General features: G+C 42.5%; 1 protein-coding gene across 1 annotated transcript in view; it reads left to right on the top strand.

Moving 5' to 3' along the window:
* phlpp2 (PH domain and leucine rich repeat protein phosphatase 2) overlaps positions 1–13,931 on the top strand; it is a 32,229-nt gene that overhangs the window by 1,597 nt on the left and 16,701 nt on the right. Inside the window, exons 2-5 of the mRNA XM_084013712.1 lie at positions 1,645–1,925; positions 4,852–4,985; positions 11,211–11,401; positions 12,458–12,583. Of these exons, the coding sequence (XP_083869838.1) occupies positions 1,645–1,925; positions 4,852–4,985; positions 11,211–11,401; positions 12,458–12,583 (732 nt within the window). The remainder of the gene's footprint in view (positions 1–1,644; positions 1,926–4,851; positions 4,986–11,210; positions 11,402–12,457; positions 12,584–13,931) is intronic.

Below are 13,931 nucleotides of genomic sequence, written 5' to 3'. Positions count from 1 at the left end.
CACAACCATGAGAGTTCATTAAGCATACATTTATAAATGAGCAAATAAATATAAGGCTGCTGGGTCCAGTATGCTAGATTTGCTGTGTATAGACAGACAGATATATGTACACATGATCCTCCCACAGGCCTGGAGGAATAAATCATACCATGTATTCATTTTCTTCAGCTAAATTAAGTTTTTGACTTTGGGCTCTGGGAAGTTGTGACCAAGATTTGTTATTATTTTTTGATATTCAAAAACCAAAGTGAACGAATCATTATGATAACAGAGATGTCTTCTGTTGTTGCAAGTCTGCATCTTCTGAGTTGAAGTTTTCATACAGTCAGTTGTGTCTGAACTTGTGTTATTGTTATAGTTTGGGGAAATCAGTTAGTTGTTGCATCATTGGGTGTGTGTGTGTGTGTGTGTGTGTGTGTGTGTGTGTGTGTGTGTGTTTTGGCAGGTGGCTGATCTGTGAATTGTAAACTCTCGCTCTGTCTTTGAGGCCCTCTTACTTCACACTCAGCAGCAAATTGCTCAAAACCTTTTTGAGTATCATAACTGATAAGATGCCTGTAAGTCACTTACCTCCATGCTCTCTGGACTTTCATATGAATATTCTGCAGAGATGTAGGGTCAACGTGCATTCTTGACAAACTGTGTATATTGTAGTGTGTGTGTGTGTGTGTGTGTGTGTGTGTGTGTGTGTTGCTGTTTCTGTGTGTGCTGCCTACATGCAGAGTCAGAATACTTTGATATCTTTACCTCTTGGATAAGTGACATGTTGTATGCCGTACTCCTTCATTGTGCCTGTGAATGGTAGTCTGTCGAAGGCCACTGATGTAACTGACATTTTGGCACAATAGTAGTTCTTATTAATGTCAAATTCAGACAACATAGCATTGCATCATTTCAGGAAAAAGATTAGGGTAGTGCACATTAAACACCACCACAAGTGCTTAGGGCAAGAGAACAACAGCAGCGTGAGTTTCTGGTTCCTGTAAGTAGTGGAGCCACAGACTCATTCATCAGCCAGAAAGGTAATAGGATAAAAAAACATTAAAGATTGTTCTTAAGATGATGGTCAGGACAAGACAGATGCTCCTCAAGAAATCTAGAAGTCATTTGCAATGGCATGCTGTCTTCAGTGGAATTACCAGCTACGTACTGATAACTGAATATTGATTATAGAACATTGATTACAATGTGGTGGTGGGGGGGTGCTCCTTCACTACTACAAATATAGCTGCACTAATATCCAGCAGTGTCACCTTCACTTAATTGAACTGTATAATTCTCATTTGAGTTGCATACAGATAGAAAGGCAGTGTTAAATAAAAATGTCCACACAATCATCATGAAACCTGTGTTGTTCCTCTGAAGCTGTAGTTGAGCAGTCTGATGGTTGATGGTTGAAATCTTACGTTGCTTCAGGAAGTTCCCCTATCTGCTGTAAATGACTGTATCAGCCCTATTTTACTGTTTAAACCTGTTTCATGTTTATCTATTTGGTAACTATCAGCACAGATGGTGTGTTGAAGTAAGCCCATTGAGAGGGTCAGCGTTTTACATTCGAACCAACATGAAGCTCTTTGGGCAGCCCATGGCTATTAAACACACTGATATGTATGTGTGTTTAAATGACTCCTTCTATGTCAGCAGCGCAACATGAAGCGGAACGGGAGCTGTGGCTGTGTGACAAGAAAGACCAGGTTTGGATCAAGAGAGCGGGACTGGTTAAAGGGGGACACCCAGCGGGGCTGTGTGTGTCTGTATGGGGGGACGGTGGACCCCCAGCCGCCTGCATCTGGCCCACAGGCATCCTCCACCCCTCAGACAGACCTACAGTTGGTGCTCTGCTCCACCAGCACCACAGTGGAGGAACTATGTGCTCAGAGGGACGGACATGGACTCTATGTTCAGCTGCATGGAGACCTGGTCAGGTAAATACGCACTTTAAGTTAATCCATCAAAGAAAGCTCATACTTTATCATTTCTTGTGGGCAAATGTGATATCTGTATTTGAGGCATTTCCCATAAAAAGTAAGAATGGCTGCCCAGAGACCAACAGTATTTCAGATACTTCCTTGGTAAAAAGCCCTGACAGGCGTATCCCTGATACCCTGTGCCCCTTGTTAGATGTAAAATGATGCAATGGGTTGCAGATACGTGTATACAGTGCAAGTGAAACATGAGATGTTGTACAATTAGTTTAGACAGCTGCTTAGGTTCAAATGGAAGCACATCTCTTCCATCACACACACAATAACACAGCTGAAACGGGTGTGACACAGAGTCATATCTCATCTCATCTCATCGTCTACCACAGCCTACACCAGGCCTGGGCTTTACTTGTTATCCTGTCCAAGAAAACCGCAAACAGAATTTCACCTTAATTAAGCTTCACTTAAAGCAAAGAAGGCAAACACAGCACCTGCTGCAACATCCCACACTCCCACGGCACCTCACCCAGAATAACCTGAAGGAACATGACTATACGCCTCCCTCAGCTCCACAACACACATGAACACAGAAATAGCAAACGACCCCTTGATTATCTGTGAAAGGATAAAAAGGTGGTGCACTGATCCGTGGCCAGGAAGGAATCTGGGTCGTTCCTATTTGCTTTCCTAGTAAAGCATATGTGAAGTTATTAGAAAGCTGAGTCTGAAATAACAAACGGGCTATAGCTGAAATCACAGTGGTTTGTGGCATATTTTATATGAGCATCACAGAGCAACATCTTCCCATCATGCAATGCATGTTGGGTCCTAGGAAAAAATATAAGTGGTGCATTTACTGTATAGTGGAGAATTTAAAATGATTGTGCCTGTGGTATTAATGACTGGAATATCACGCCATGGACATGTTATTGTGCAGTAAATATGACTAGTGGTTATTAATCTCAGCCAATGGTGTGATCAACTAACAACATGAACCAACTTTATACATTATACTGATGAAGCTGTGGGCAGTACACAGTAATACAGGCTAAATGCATTGAAATTAAAAAATGGAAAACCATGAGCTAGGACTCCGTTTGTGTTTGACCTTAAAGGGGCTTCTTGTAAATACTTTGTTCTAAACTTACTATAGAAGCATGTGCTGTAAAGGGTGTTATTACTGTGTTATTACTGTGATGCGTGTACTGTATAAAGGGACATCTGAAACATACAAAGCTGTCGACAGCACTGGGACAAGCACTGAAGAAAGGTTTGTAAGGAAGGACGTGATGGAAGGGATAAAAGTGATTTTCTATTTATAGCAGTAGTATTGTGCTGCTTACTGGATGCTCTGTTTTTCCCTGCTTAGGGAACGTTGTATTTTCAGACAAACTCCCTTTTAAGATAAAGTTACTGAGGCAACAGAGTTGATATCCATATCCATCCTTGTATTCATCCATTTTTGATTTACTTATTCTGGTCAGGGTCACAGTGCCAACAGGGTGAGCAGAGCCAGTCCAGTGTTCTCTTTTTCCCAGCGACAGTCTCTTCCTTGGGGATCCCTAAGTGCTCCCATGACAGATGATATATGTAATCCCTCCGACGTGTTCTGGGTATGCCCAGGGTTTCCTCCCAGTTTGACATGCCCAGAACACTTCCACAGGGAGGCTCCCAGACATCTCAACTGACCCCTTACCGAGGAGTTAGCGTCCTGATACCATGGGCCTCTCAAATCTCTGAGCTCCTCACTCTGAAATGTAGTGAGTAATGAGTGAGGCCTGCTGCCCTGCACAGAAATCTCATCTCATCTGCTTGTATCTACACGGTGAGGCCCCAGACCAATTGCAATTCAAGAATACCCCTGTGATTGGTTCTGAAAGAGCAGACAGAACCTCACACAGTGCCAGCGACCGGAGTCAGGTTCGGTGATCCAAGCTTGATCAGGCACCCAGCTAAGGGATGCAGGGCCATTAGCTTGTATGCTCACTGACAAGGTGAAGGTAAGAGGCTGGGTAAAACGCCTGTTGATCAAGGTGAGGGTTAATGTGTTCAATACAGCTGATGGGAGAGGTTTTTGATAATATGATCATGTACTTGCTTTCAGTTCTAAACTTGAACCTTCAATAACTGCAAGATTACTTTGCATCAACATTATAAAAACATTAAACACAGATACTGTAGCAGCCTTTTAGAAAACCATGTCTCCCCACAAATATTGGGATTTGGATTCCATTTGTAAGCTTTGCTCCATTATGCTGATAATTGATTTTCACAGGAGGTACCAGGCAGTACAGTACAAGGATAGCAGCTAGTTAATAAGGTTACACAGTTGGGAATGTTCCTATCCCTCTGCTTCTTCTGCAAACAACAACCGCCTTCGCTCAGCACTCGGTAGTAAGAAACTGAGAACTTGCTAAATCATCTATGATTGCTCCTGTCAGCTAATAAAATGTAAAACACACCCTGATGAAATTAAAAAACACATCTCTGACCTGGCTTGTACTTGGAAACTCAATCAGTTTATGCACACTCTGCACACCCACCCCCATTTTCAGTTATTTTGGCTGATATGCCTTTACACAGGTTGATGTTGAGTGGAACCAAGCTGGAGTTAACACGCACAAACAGTGTAAAAGATAACGTCAATCACCATATATCACCACTGTCCGTACGTACAAACACCATCCAGAGAGGTCTAATTAGCCAAATGAAGTGAAAACAGCTGTGTGAATGCACCATCGTTGCTGTAAACCATACCTACTACTGTGTAGTAGTGCAGTAAAAGAGACACTTTTCCATAGTTCACAGCATCATTCACCTTGTTAATGATGTTAATAATTCAGTGTGTGTGTGTTCCTTATACTAAGTGAAAGAAACTGGTCTAACTAATTTGTTCCACCTCCTCTCCTTCTCTTTTGTCCTGTAGAAGGCTGGACCCCTCTGAGCGTCCACTCCAGATGCTGTATGACTACCTGGCAGCTATGGGCTACACAGAGCCTGTACGAGTACAGCAAGAAGCAGCCAACTCAGACCTCAGCTGTTTGATCCGCTTCTACAGCGGTGAGTAGTAACCCACAGGGCCATCGGTCCCAGACTTCACTATAATCTGCTGCTGCTCTGTGGCATCTGGCAGGGGGGACATTCACCTGAAGGCCTAAGAACTGGTGGCAGCAGGTCAAATGTTTCAGAACGTCCTCTTTTCATCTCTGTGTACATGAAAGTGTGAGTGCTTTCAGCAAGGACAAAGTGAAGCCAGCTGTTGGTATTGGCTCCCTGAGAGTAATGCCTTTCTGAAGCTGTCTCTAGAATTCAATATAGCCTGGGATAACACAAACACACACCCATCATGGCCTCATGATAAGTGAGTGACCATCATTCCCTCTGTGGTGATGGACTGGAGTGACGGAGTATACCTGCGTCAGAGTGATATATTAATGCAGAGTGGATGTGGCTATTTGGGGTATACCTGCATGTGTTTTAATACAGCTCACAGAAAACCCACAGCTCTTCCTGTGTGAGTCTGTGCAGTGGTCTAATGATACTCTTACAGTAGCAGCAATTATGGGATTTGCCATTAAGGCTAAATGGTGAACGATGTTCTGTAATGTGTTTCCACTTGATAAACCGACTGAACTTGTGTCGAGTCAGTGGAACGCCTTATGTTTGGTGTTTGAACTGCTCACGTACTGCTGTGCCAGAGAAACAGGAAGCCTGAGCAGACCACGGCTTCTAAAAGGCTCACATGTAATTCCTCCCACAGAAAGTACACAATCCTCCCTACATAGAAACGGTGTGCCGCCACACTGAATAACAACACAAGCTACTCATCAATCTCAACCGCTTTGTATTGAAATTCTCTAGTTTTCCTGACTAGGAAGACTTGGTGAACTCCACACAGAAAGTATTATGTTTGATATTAATATTATTGTAATTGTGAGGGTTCTATGGCATTTTTGTTGCTCAGCTAAGAAGTGTAAACTTTGAATCCTGGACTTCTGTATAGTATAAGATACCATGGCTTCCTGCTTTATCTGTCATAAACACACTACACCATCCTATTAATTATTCCTGTCTATAAGCAGCAGTGTTGTACGTTTTTAATCTATCGAGCCTCTTTGGAATGAACACAACTTTCTCTGTGTGTCTGCCTGGTAATTCTGCTGATGTTGGTTTGTTGGTTTAGCTGTCAGATCGTAAGCTCACTGTGGCCTCGGTCTTATTCCTAGTCCCTATTTGTCCAGTAGAAGCTTTACTGTTGTTCGCCTCTTGCCACCATGAGAGTCGGATCTTGGCTACTATCAGTAGTCAGGACACACTGGTCAGAGTCTAGCCAGACCCCTTGGAGACTTCCTGCCTCCTTTTGTCAACTCATGGGAAAAGAGGACCAGAGACCAGGCATGACTGGTACTTCAGCACTCTTGATGCACCGCCAAGGCTGGGGGCACAACTTCACTTTGGCCATTTCCTGCTCTTAGAACTGGAGAAGTAGTGAGAAGTAACTTTTGGAGTACAACTTGCAGGTTGTTGTGGTTGTGCTGAGTTGTGATGGTGTTCCAGTCATACAGCTTCACCCGTAGATCCCTGGTTTTTCATTCCCACCCACAGTGGTGTTGAAGGTGGGCTGTGATGCATTGTGGAAACACACAACAGCAGCCTTGTTCTAAGATCCCTCTTCCAGGTGCTTGCTTGTCTCACAGCTGTTGTCAGGGATAATGCTCTGACTACGCAGATGATGGAAGCTGTAGTCCACCAGTACAGAATACAACCACGGCAGAACTACCTGATGTCGTGCACTGTATGCGTCAGCTTTGCCTTTCATATTTAAAAACTAAACCCTGTGCATTTGTCTGTTTTATGGCCTTATTTTCTCTTAAGCCAGTGAAGTGTTTCAAAGTTCAATACAGCAGGTAATTTATTAAACTTTACTGTCCTTCTATTTGTTTAGGAAACTAATCTTGAACCTTCTCCAACGTCCCACACACACACACACACACACACACACACACACACACTCACCCTCCTGCTGTGGTGCACAGATGAGATGAAAGCAAACATGGACAGGGGAGTAAACATTTTCAAATGCTGACTTAATAAAAAACACTCCTTGTGAAAATAACTGCAGAGACCTGAGGGCCAGTGATTCTCTGTGTCGGCTCATGCAGCTGCAGCGATGACGAGTCCTGCTGTAAGCTCCACTGAGCCCCGTTCCACCTCCGCCTGGGTGATCTCCGCCCTGCATCTTTGAGCTTACAGACCTGAAGTTGCTGTGCATAATTCACATCAGGCTTGCTGTCATTGAGCAGAAGGGAATAAGTTATCTACGAGCAGTGTGAACTCACGTTATAACTTATCGGTTTGGTGTTTTTTTTTGGAAAATCATGTCCTGGAGGAATAGAAAAACTAAAATCATAGTAGATAATCAAGCACAAACTTGCCTTTTCATTTTATGATCTAAAGGCAGAAATAATTTGTTTACATGGACAAAAAGTGGAGAAGCAGTCAGACTGGGATTTAAGAGAAAAATGAAACTCTGTTTATCTGGATTCCCACAAAATTGCCCCGAGCAAAGAGCTCTGCGAAGAGCGGAGTCCTTGGTTTCCTGACAGCTCCTCATAACATGCTGTTTCTATGATGGAGCTCAGTTTCTCCTGAGGATTTCCTCCGTCTCATTTGAAACCTGCAGACTGCCTTTCATCCAAGACTCATGGTCAGTTTTCAAGTCGAATGGCTTACTGCTGCTGAAGGATATATACACTAATGTCATCTGCAGAAGCAGTATTCAGCTGTGCGTCTCCCATCTGTGTTATGCACAGTGCAGGCGTCCCATATTTGATATCAAAATGTAATTTATTGCACAAGTTTAAATGAGAGTTTGTATTTCATAGAGGTAAACACCGACCACCAACAGCGGACATCTGGGTGGTGGGTTGAATTTGAATTTGCTGCCAAAAGGAGTTTGCTGTTCTGAGTCAAATCAGACTGTGTTTCCGCCTCCACTGACCCCCTACTGCATGCTAACGCAATCTATGCAATCTTGAGCAAGACAAAAATGCTCCGGGATACAAGGAGTATTGTGTTCAGCTGAATGCTCGACAGTTGCCATGAAATCATGGGATTAAAACAGGTTGAAATACACCCTTCAGAACAAGATCGTGAGATAGAATTTAAAACAAAGACATTTGTGTTTTGACAATCAAATAGAAAGAGACCTAAATCAGATTTCCTATCCTTCCTACAATGATGATTTTTGCAATGTTCATACATTACTGTACTTTGGTTAAAGTCTGCTGTCATCCAGTTAATCAACAGCTGTTCTGAATTATACATTGCTACTCTTATAGATATTTTTGGAGACCATTTGTCTATCTTAGAGGTTGGAACCATTAAATGTTTGGCATTTTTGCTTGAAAAAAGAACCCCAACTTAAATGAATACTTAATTTTCAGAATAGTTGCAGATATGTTTTCTGTGACTCATCAGAGCAAATGATTTATTAATTGTTTACGCTCTTTTCCTAACACTTAATAATACATGTTATACTATTAATAAAGCAGTTTAGATGTGCAGTTATTTTTGACAAATGCCTCAGTTTTACTTTTTAGTCCTCCACCCTGTTCCAGTTCCTCAGTTGGCTTCCTCTCTTATTTCTCCATCACCCAATCAAATCCTATTTTATACCTTTCATGTGCCTCTCAGTTCTGCTTTTTCTCCCTTCCCTCTGCACCTCTCTCTTCCCGCCTATCCCCCTTCCCATCTGTTTCTCTGTCCATTTTTATTCTCCAGTGATAAGGGAGCAGAATGTGACCTGTGATGACCTTGTTGCTCATCTGACATGCCTCGTGAAGTGAGAGATGTCACTGGGTTTGCTGGCGAGTGAAGGCTGCAGCCTGCCTTGAGATGAGCAGAGGAGAGATAAGAAGTCATAAAGTTGTCTCTCTGATCTGTCACTTGTCACACTGTGGTTTGTAAAGCTCTCCAAGGAGGCTGCCTGACAAGTTGATGATTAGTTTAGTGGAGGCAGCACAGCCTCAGTGGCCCTGCTCCTCCAGTCTCCTGTAACTTGGACAAAACCGTCCTGTAACAGTAAATAGTGTTATACACCATCCACGACCATGTCACCAAACCCCTCTGGAGACCTGGAATCGTTAACGTCATCCGTCATCAGTGGGATGGGATTCATTTGGCCGGCAGCCAGAGGTTTCTGGAGACAGTATGAAGGTTTACCAGCTCAGATTGGACTTTGGTTTTGTGAACAACCTGTTTCCCTAGCAACGTATAGCCCCACAGACCTTGAGGGATACCATGTGTGTTTGGTTTGAAAGTTGGCTCTTTATGGCTGTGACTTGTTTGATATTGCGTAAATAGGTCATGATGATGATTTTCAGATGAGTGATTGTATTGATATGGAATTGCAAAAGCAGTATGTTGAGTATGATCATTATCAATAGTTGTCAATTCATTTTCTGTCCATCGATTGATTGGCAAATTGTTTTAGGTTGGCACAGAATTGATGTATGAGTTTATGAGTCTGACAGTGTCATCATACATATCCAGATAAGATTTATAGGATAATATATTCTATTAAATACGATATGATATGATATTATATATATATATATATATATATATATATATATAATATTATAGCTTATAGATTTATATATTACTTGTGATAAAGGTCACTTTCAACCGTGTGCCCCGCATGGGAAGTAAATCCAAAACAAAATACAAGAGACAGAAAGTACAAAAATCAAAGAAGAAATCAACAAAGCGAACCCAAGATCACGGAGGACGTGATGACTATTTTTGTATTTTCCATACAGAGAAGGGATTTATGTGTGGATACCTGAATGGATTTAAATATTAGTCCATGATAATAATTCCTTGTCTCCATCTTTTAAGATTAAAAGTAAGACTGTTTGAACGTTATGATACCTGAGTGTTGGCACCATATATATGTATTCCTGTAAGAAAGGAATAAAGGCTCTTAAGAGAGAAGAACAGTAAGAATCTGAATCTTTCAATGCCGACTTTCAGCATTCTGTGCTACACATTAACGTCAATACCAGAAACAAAACATTGTGGTTCAATATCAAGCTCCATGTCCAAGGAATTTCCCCTCCCCCCCTTGTAGGGCTTTGTGTCTCTAATTTTCTCTGTGAGTGAGGGGACGCCCAAGGATCACTCACCACTTATTGATCTGCCGGCCAGCCAATTTGTTGTCAGAAGCACTTGGCTTGTTCATTATCAGTTTCCCTGGTGAAAAGAACAAGAGCAGCCTTTCATTTTATCTGTATGCCCTTGTGAAGGGAACGAGAAGGTGGAAAGGAAGAGCATGGCAGACAGAAGGAGGGAGAGGGAGCAGGTTGCCAATGAGTGCATCTGAGTGGGAGGCAGCATACGTTGGTTTAAAGAAAATGTACAGGGAGGACAAGAGGCTGTGGCAGTGTCTCCTCTGTGCTTATTTGACCTGCCATTAACCAGAAAGTACTTGAAAACGGGCGGAGACAACAGCACTGCTGTCTGATGTGTCTTCCTGTACCGGCCAGCTAAAGCTTCCTGATGTGCAAGTTGGCATAATTTAATTGAAAAGAGTGACATTTAGTGTTACAAAACCCTGACTCATTCATCAATATGCCGGATGCTTGTGTTACATTAGGACAGCTATTGAGAGTGAAAGGAGGCAGGAGTAGATATATTATTCATACACCATTTACAGGACACCATGACAATTTACCTGCGCCATAGCTCGAATGTGTTGCCGTTGTGTTGATTTCATAGATCCAAGTTTGATCTATAAAGAGAGGGAGGAGGAATTATTTGCAAAAGGGAAAAGAGAAGAGGTCCGATCCTTAATTACAAGGATCAGTTGAGATACTATGGCTTAGAGTTCTGCACTGGCACTAAACTGAGTCCTGCATTGTGTGTCTATCTGTAACACGTGAGAAACATGAACACTGATGAGTAGTACGGCCAGAGATCAAGGATCAAACTTATTATCGTGTAATAAGATCGATCCAGATGTACAGTACATGAGGTAATAGGGCAGTGTTCACCCTGAGTGTTGATGTAAGATCATTTCCTGGGATTTCTGAGGTGTGTAAGGTGATATCATACTGACCTGTAAGAATCTATATGACTTCATTTTCTGGAAGCTTCCATCCTATGTGTCACTGCAGAACATTTGGTATTAATTAGCTCCATTTTTTCTTTCGGTGGTTCTTGTGCATTAGATGGATGTCTGCAGACCTACACTAACCTCTGTGTGTGGGCTTTTCCCTCCAGAGCGTCCAGTGAATGCAGACCAGCAGGAGCGGACCCTGCTGAAAGGCGTATTCAGTGTCAGGAAGGGCAAGTCGCAGCTGCACAAGTGGGCAGAGCGGCAGGTCCTCCTCTGCGGCACCTGTCTAATCGTGGCCTCCGTCAAAGACTGCCTGACTGGGAAGATGCACATCCTGCCCTTGGTGGGGGGAAAGGTGAGAGTCTACAGTATAGAACAGACAACCTGAAGGGATGTTGACCTTTTTCTGTGCCTGGGTTTAACCCACACTCCAGAGTGTCAAGACTAGTGATGCACAGATTAACTAGACCTGCTATAAGAGCCGATCCGCACCGCCTGACCGCCTGACCCGCAAAAATATGCTTCAATCAACCAGCCGATCCCAGCCCAACCCACAAACAGTGTGTGTGTGTGTGTGTGTGTGTGTGTGTGTGTGTGTGTGTGTGTGTGTGTGTGTGTGTGTGTGTGTGTGTGTGTGTGTGTGTGTGTGTGTGTGTGTGTGTGTGTGTGTGTGTGTGTGTGTGTGTGTGTATTTGAGAGAGAGACAGGGAAGGGAAGACAAGCTGGACTATTGCATGCACTGTTTCTGTAAGTTATTTATATGTTCTACTCAGAACGCTGCTCTGTCACTTTTTGACTTGCCTGCCCAAACTATATATTTATATATTTTCTAGTAAGCTCAGCCCACACCTGCCCAACATGGGGACAGATGGCAACCTGTGTTATGGTTCGACCTGCCCATCACTAGTAGAAACACTGGAACACATGGCTGGGTTGGACAGCTGGATGGAGCTGATAAAGCAGTTAAAAACATGATTCTCCAGTGTTCATGTCGACTTTAAGCAATGCATCTCAACTGTGTGCTATGTGGGCCACAGAATGTTATACAACTAAATAAAATACAGTAGTATTTTATATTTACCTTGAACCACAGTAATCAAAGCAATAAAGTAAGATACGTTTTGTTCATTCAAGTCTTTATACTTTTTTCTTTTGATGTAAAATAGTTGAAAACTTCTGATCTCAACACATAAAAGCTATATAGACAGAGCTTACCATTATGCACTCTTAAAGCTATCCTCCTAAAAATGCATTAAACTCTCCAAAACCAACTGCAATGTTAAAATGAAAATTGAGTTAATCTTTTACCGTTATCTTTGCATTAATAAGTTAAGATAATCCTCATTTTCCATTTGTGTTTTCTCTCCCAGTGTTCCTCCTCATCGTATCTGTGTATTGTCTTTGTATTGAGGTGGAGGAGGTGAAGCGGAGGCAGCACTGTCTGATGTTCAGCTCAGCCGGATCACAGGCCCAGACATACTTTGTCAACTTTGACACACTCGCAGATTACCAACGATGGCATCGGCAGGCATCAAAAGTAAGCAAGAGACAAAGAGTGTGTGTTAACGATGCGTTGTTTGTTTCCAGTTAGTCCCTCTGGGTTTGTTTAATTAGAGATTAGATGTTGGGACTAAAGAGGTCCTCTACCTGTTGGGTCATCCAATCAGAAACTGCTCTCTGAGTGTGTCTGATTGTTAACAGAGGCAGCGGTTTCTTTCATTGGTTGAACAGCATGACTCTATCACTGAGTTTATCTTTGTTACGTCCATCAGAGGGCACATTCATTGAGTTTGTACAGGTCTCTGTAGACTAGAGGATGCTAACTGACCTAAACACATTATAATGTTTGTGATATATACCGTGTCTTTCAGAGAATCTTGCTCTGCTTTCTTTGTCTCTAATATACTAATTAATGGCTATCGTAGTGCAGCCCCTTCCTGGAGCTGAACAGCCTCCGTGAGAGCCGATCCACTGAGGCAGAGCCAGCATGCAATTAGCCATGGGAGGAGAAAGCCAAACGGAAAAAGAAAGAAAATCCAATTAGTTGCAGATTCATGCTTAGTCTAGGATCTCTCTCTACCGTGGTGGTATGGATTACTGGGTGAGAGTAAGTTAGTGCAATGTGTTTAGCTTGAGACTTAAACGATTGGTTTCTATCAAGATTAGTGATGATTGATGAACGTTTTTGGTCATATTTGGGCCAGTGTTTTATTTACATTTACATTTAGCATTATTTTTCCAAAGAAAGAAACCACAACATATCATTGCTGATACAAGTGTTCGGGTTACTGACCTGAGGAAGTATGCTGGAACGCTAGACACGGAGGTAGGAAGACGAACTGGCATCGAGAGACAGACTACATGGGGTTAATACAGACACAGAGGAGCAGAGGTTGGTTAGATTCAGGTGAAACACATCAGGGGCAGAGCAGACAAAGGATGAGAGGAGAGGTAAGTAACAAAATAAAACAGGAAGCACAAAGACAGAAATGAAGTTGACAAGCGTGTGTGTTTTGGTGGAGTGTGATACCATAGAGGCTAAACTACTGCACCATCTTGGGAACTGTCATTGTGAGATTTTACGTTTGCCAGCTCAGGATATCTCAAAGAAGTGCTTCCTTACTGGACGAGATATTCCTGAGGAAATTATGAAACAAATTCACTGATTTTTAAACAGTAGGTAAAGGAGAACACCCGATGATATGTTTAGCTTTGGTCAATTTGCTAGTTGCTGCTGTGCTGGTTGGACAATGTTGTTAACCACACAAGAGCAGAGTGTCTGCTTAAAAGGAAATGATGTATGAACGATTGAATCAATGTGGAGTGACCAAGAATAGCTAAACTGTTTTATTTTCTTTCTACCCTTCTGTAATTCTTCTGTCAAT

The sequence above is a fragment of the Eutrigla gurnardus genome (genome assembly GCF_963514095.1).
Source record: "Eutrigla gurnardus genome assembly, chromosome: 1".
NCBI lineage: Eukaryota > Metazoa > Chordata > Actinopteri > Perciformes > Triglidae > Eutrigla > Eutrigla gurnardus.
This window is presented reverse-complemented; position numbering and strand designations above follow the sequence as displayed.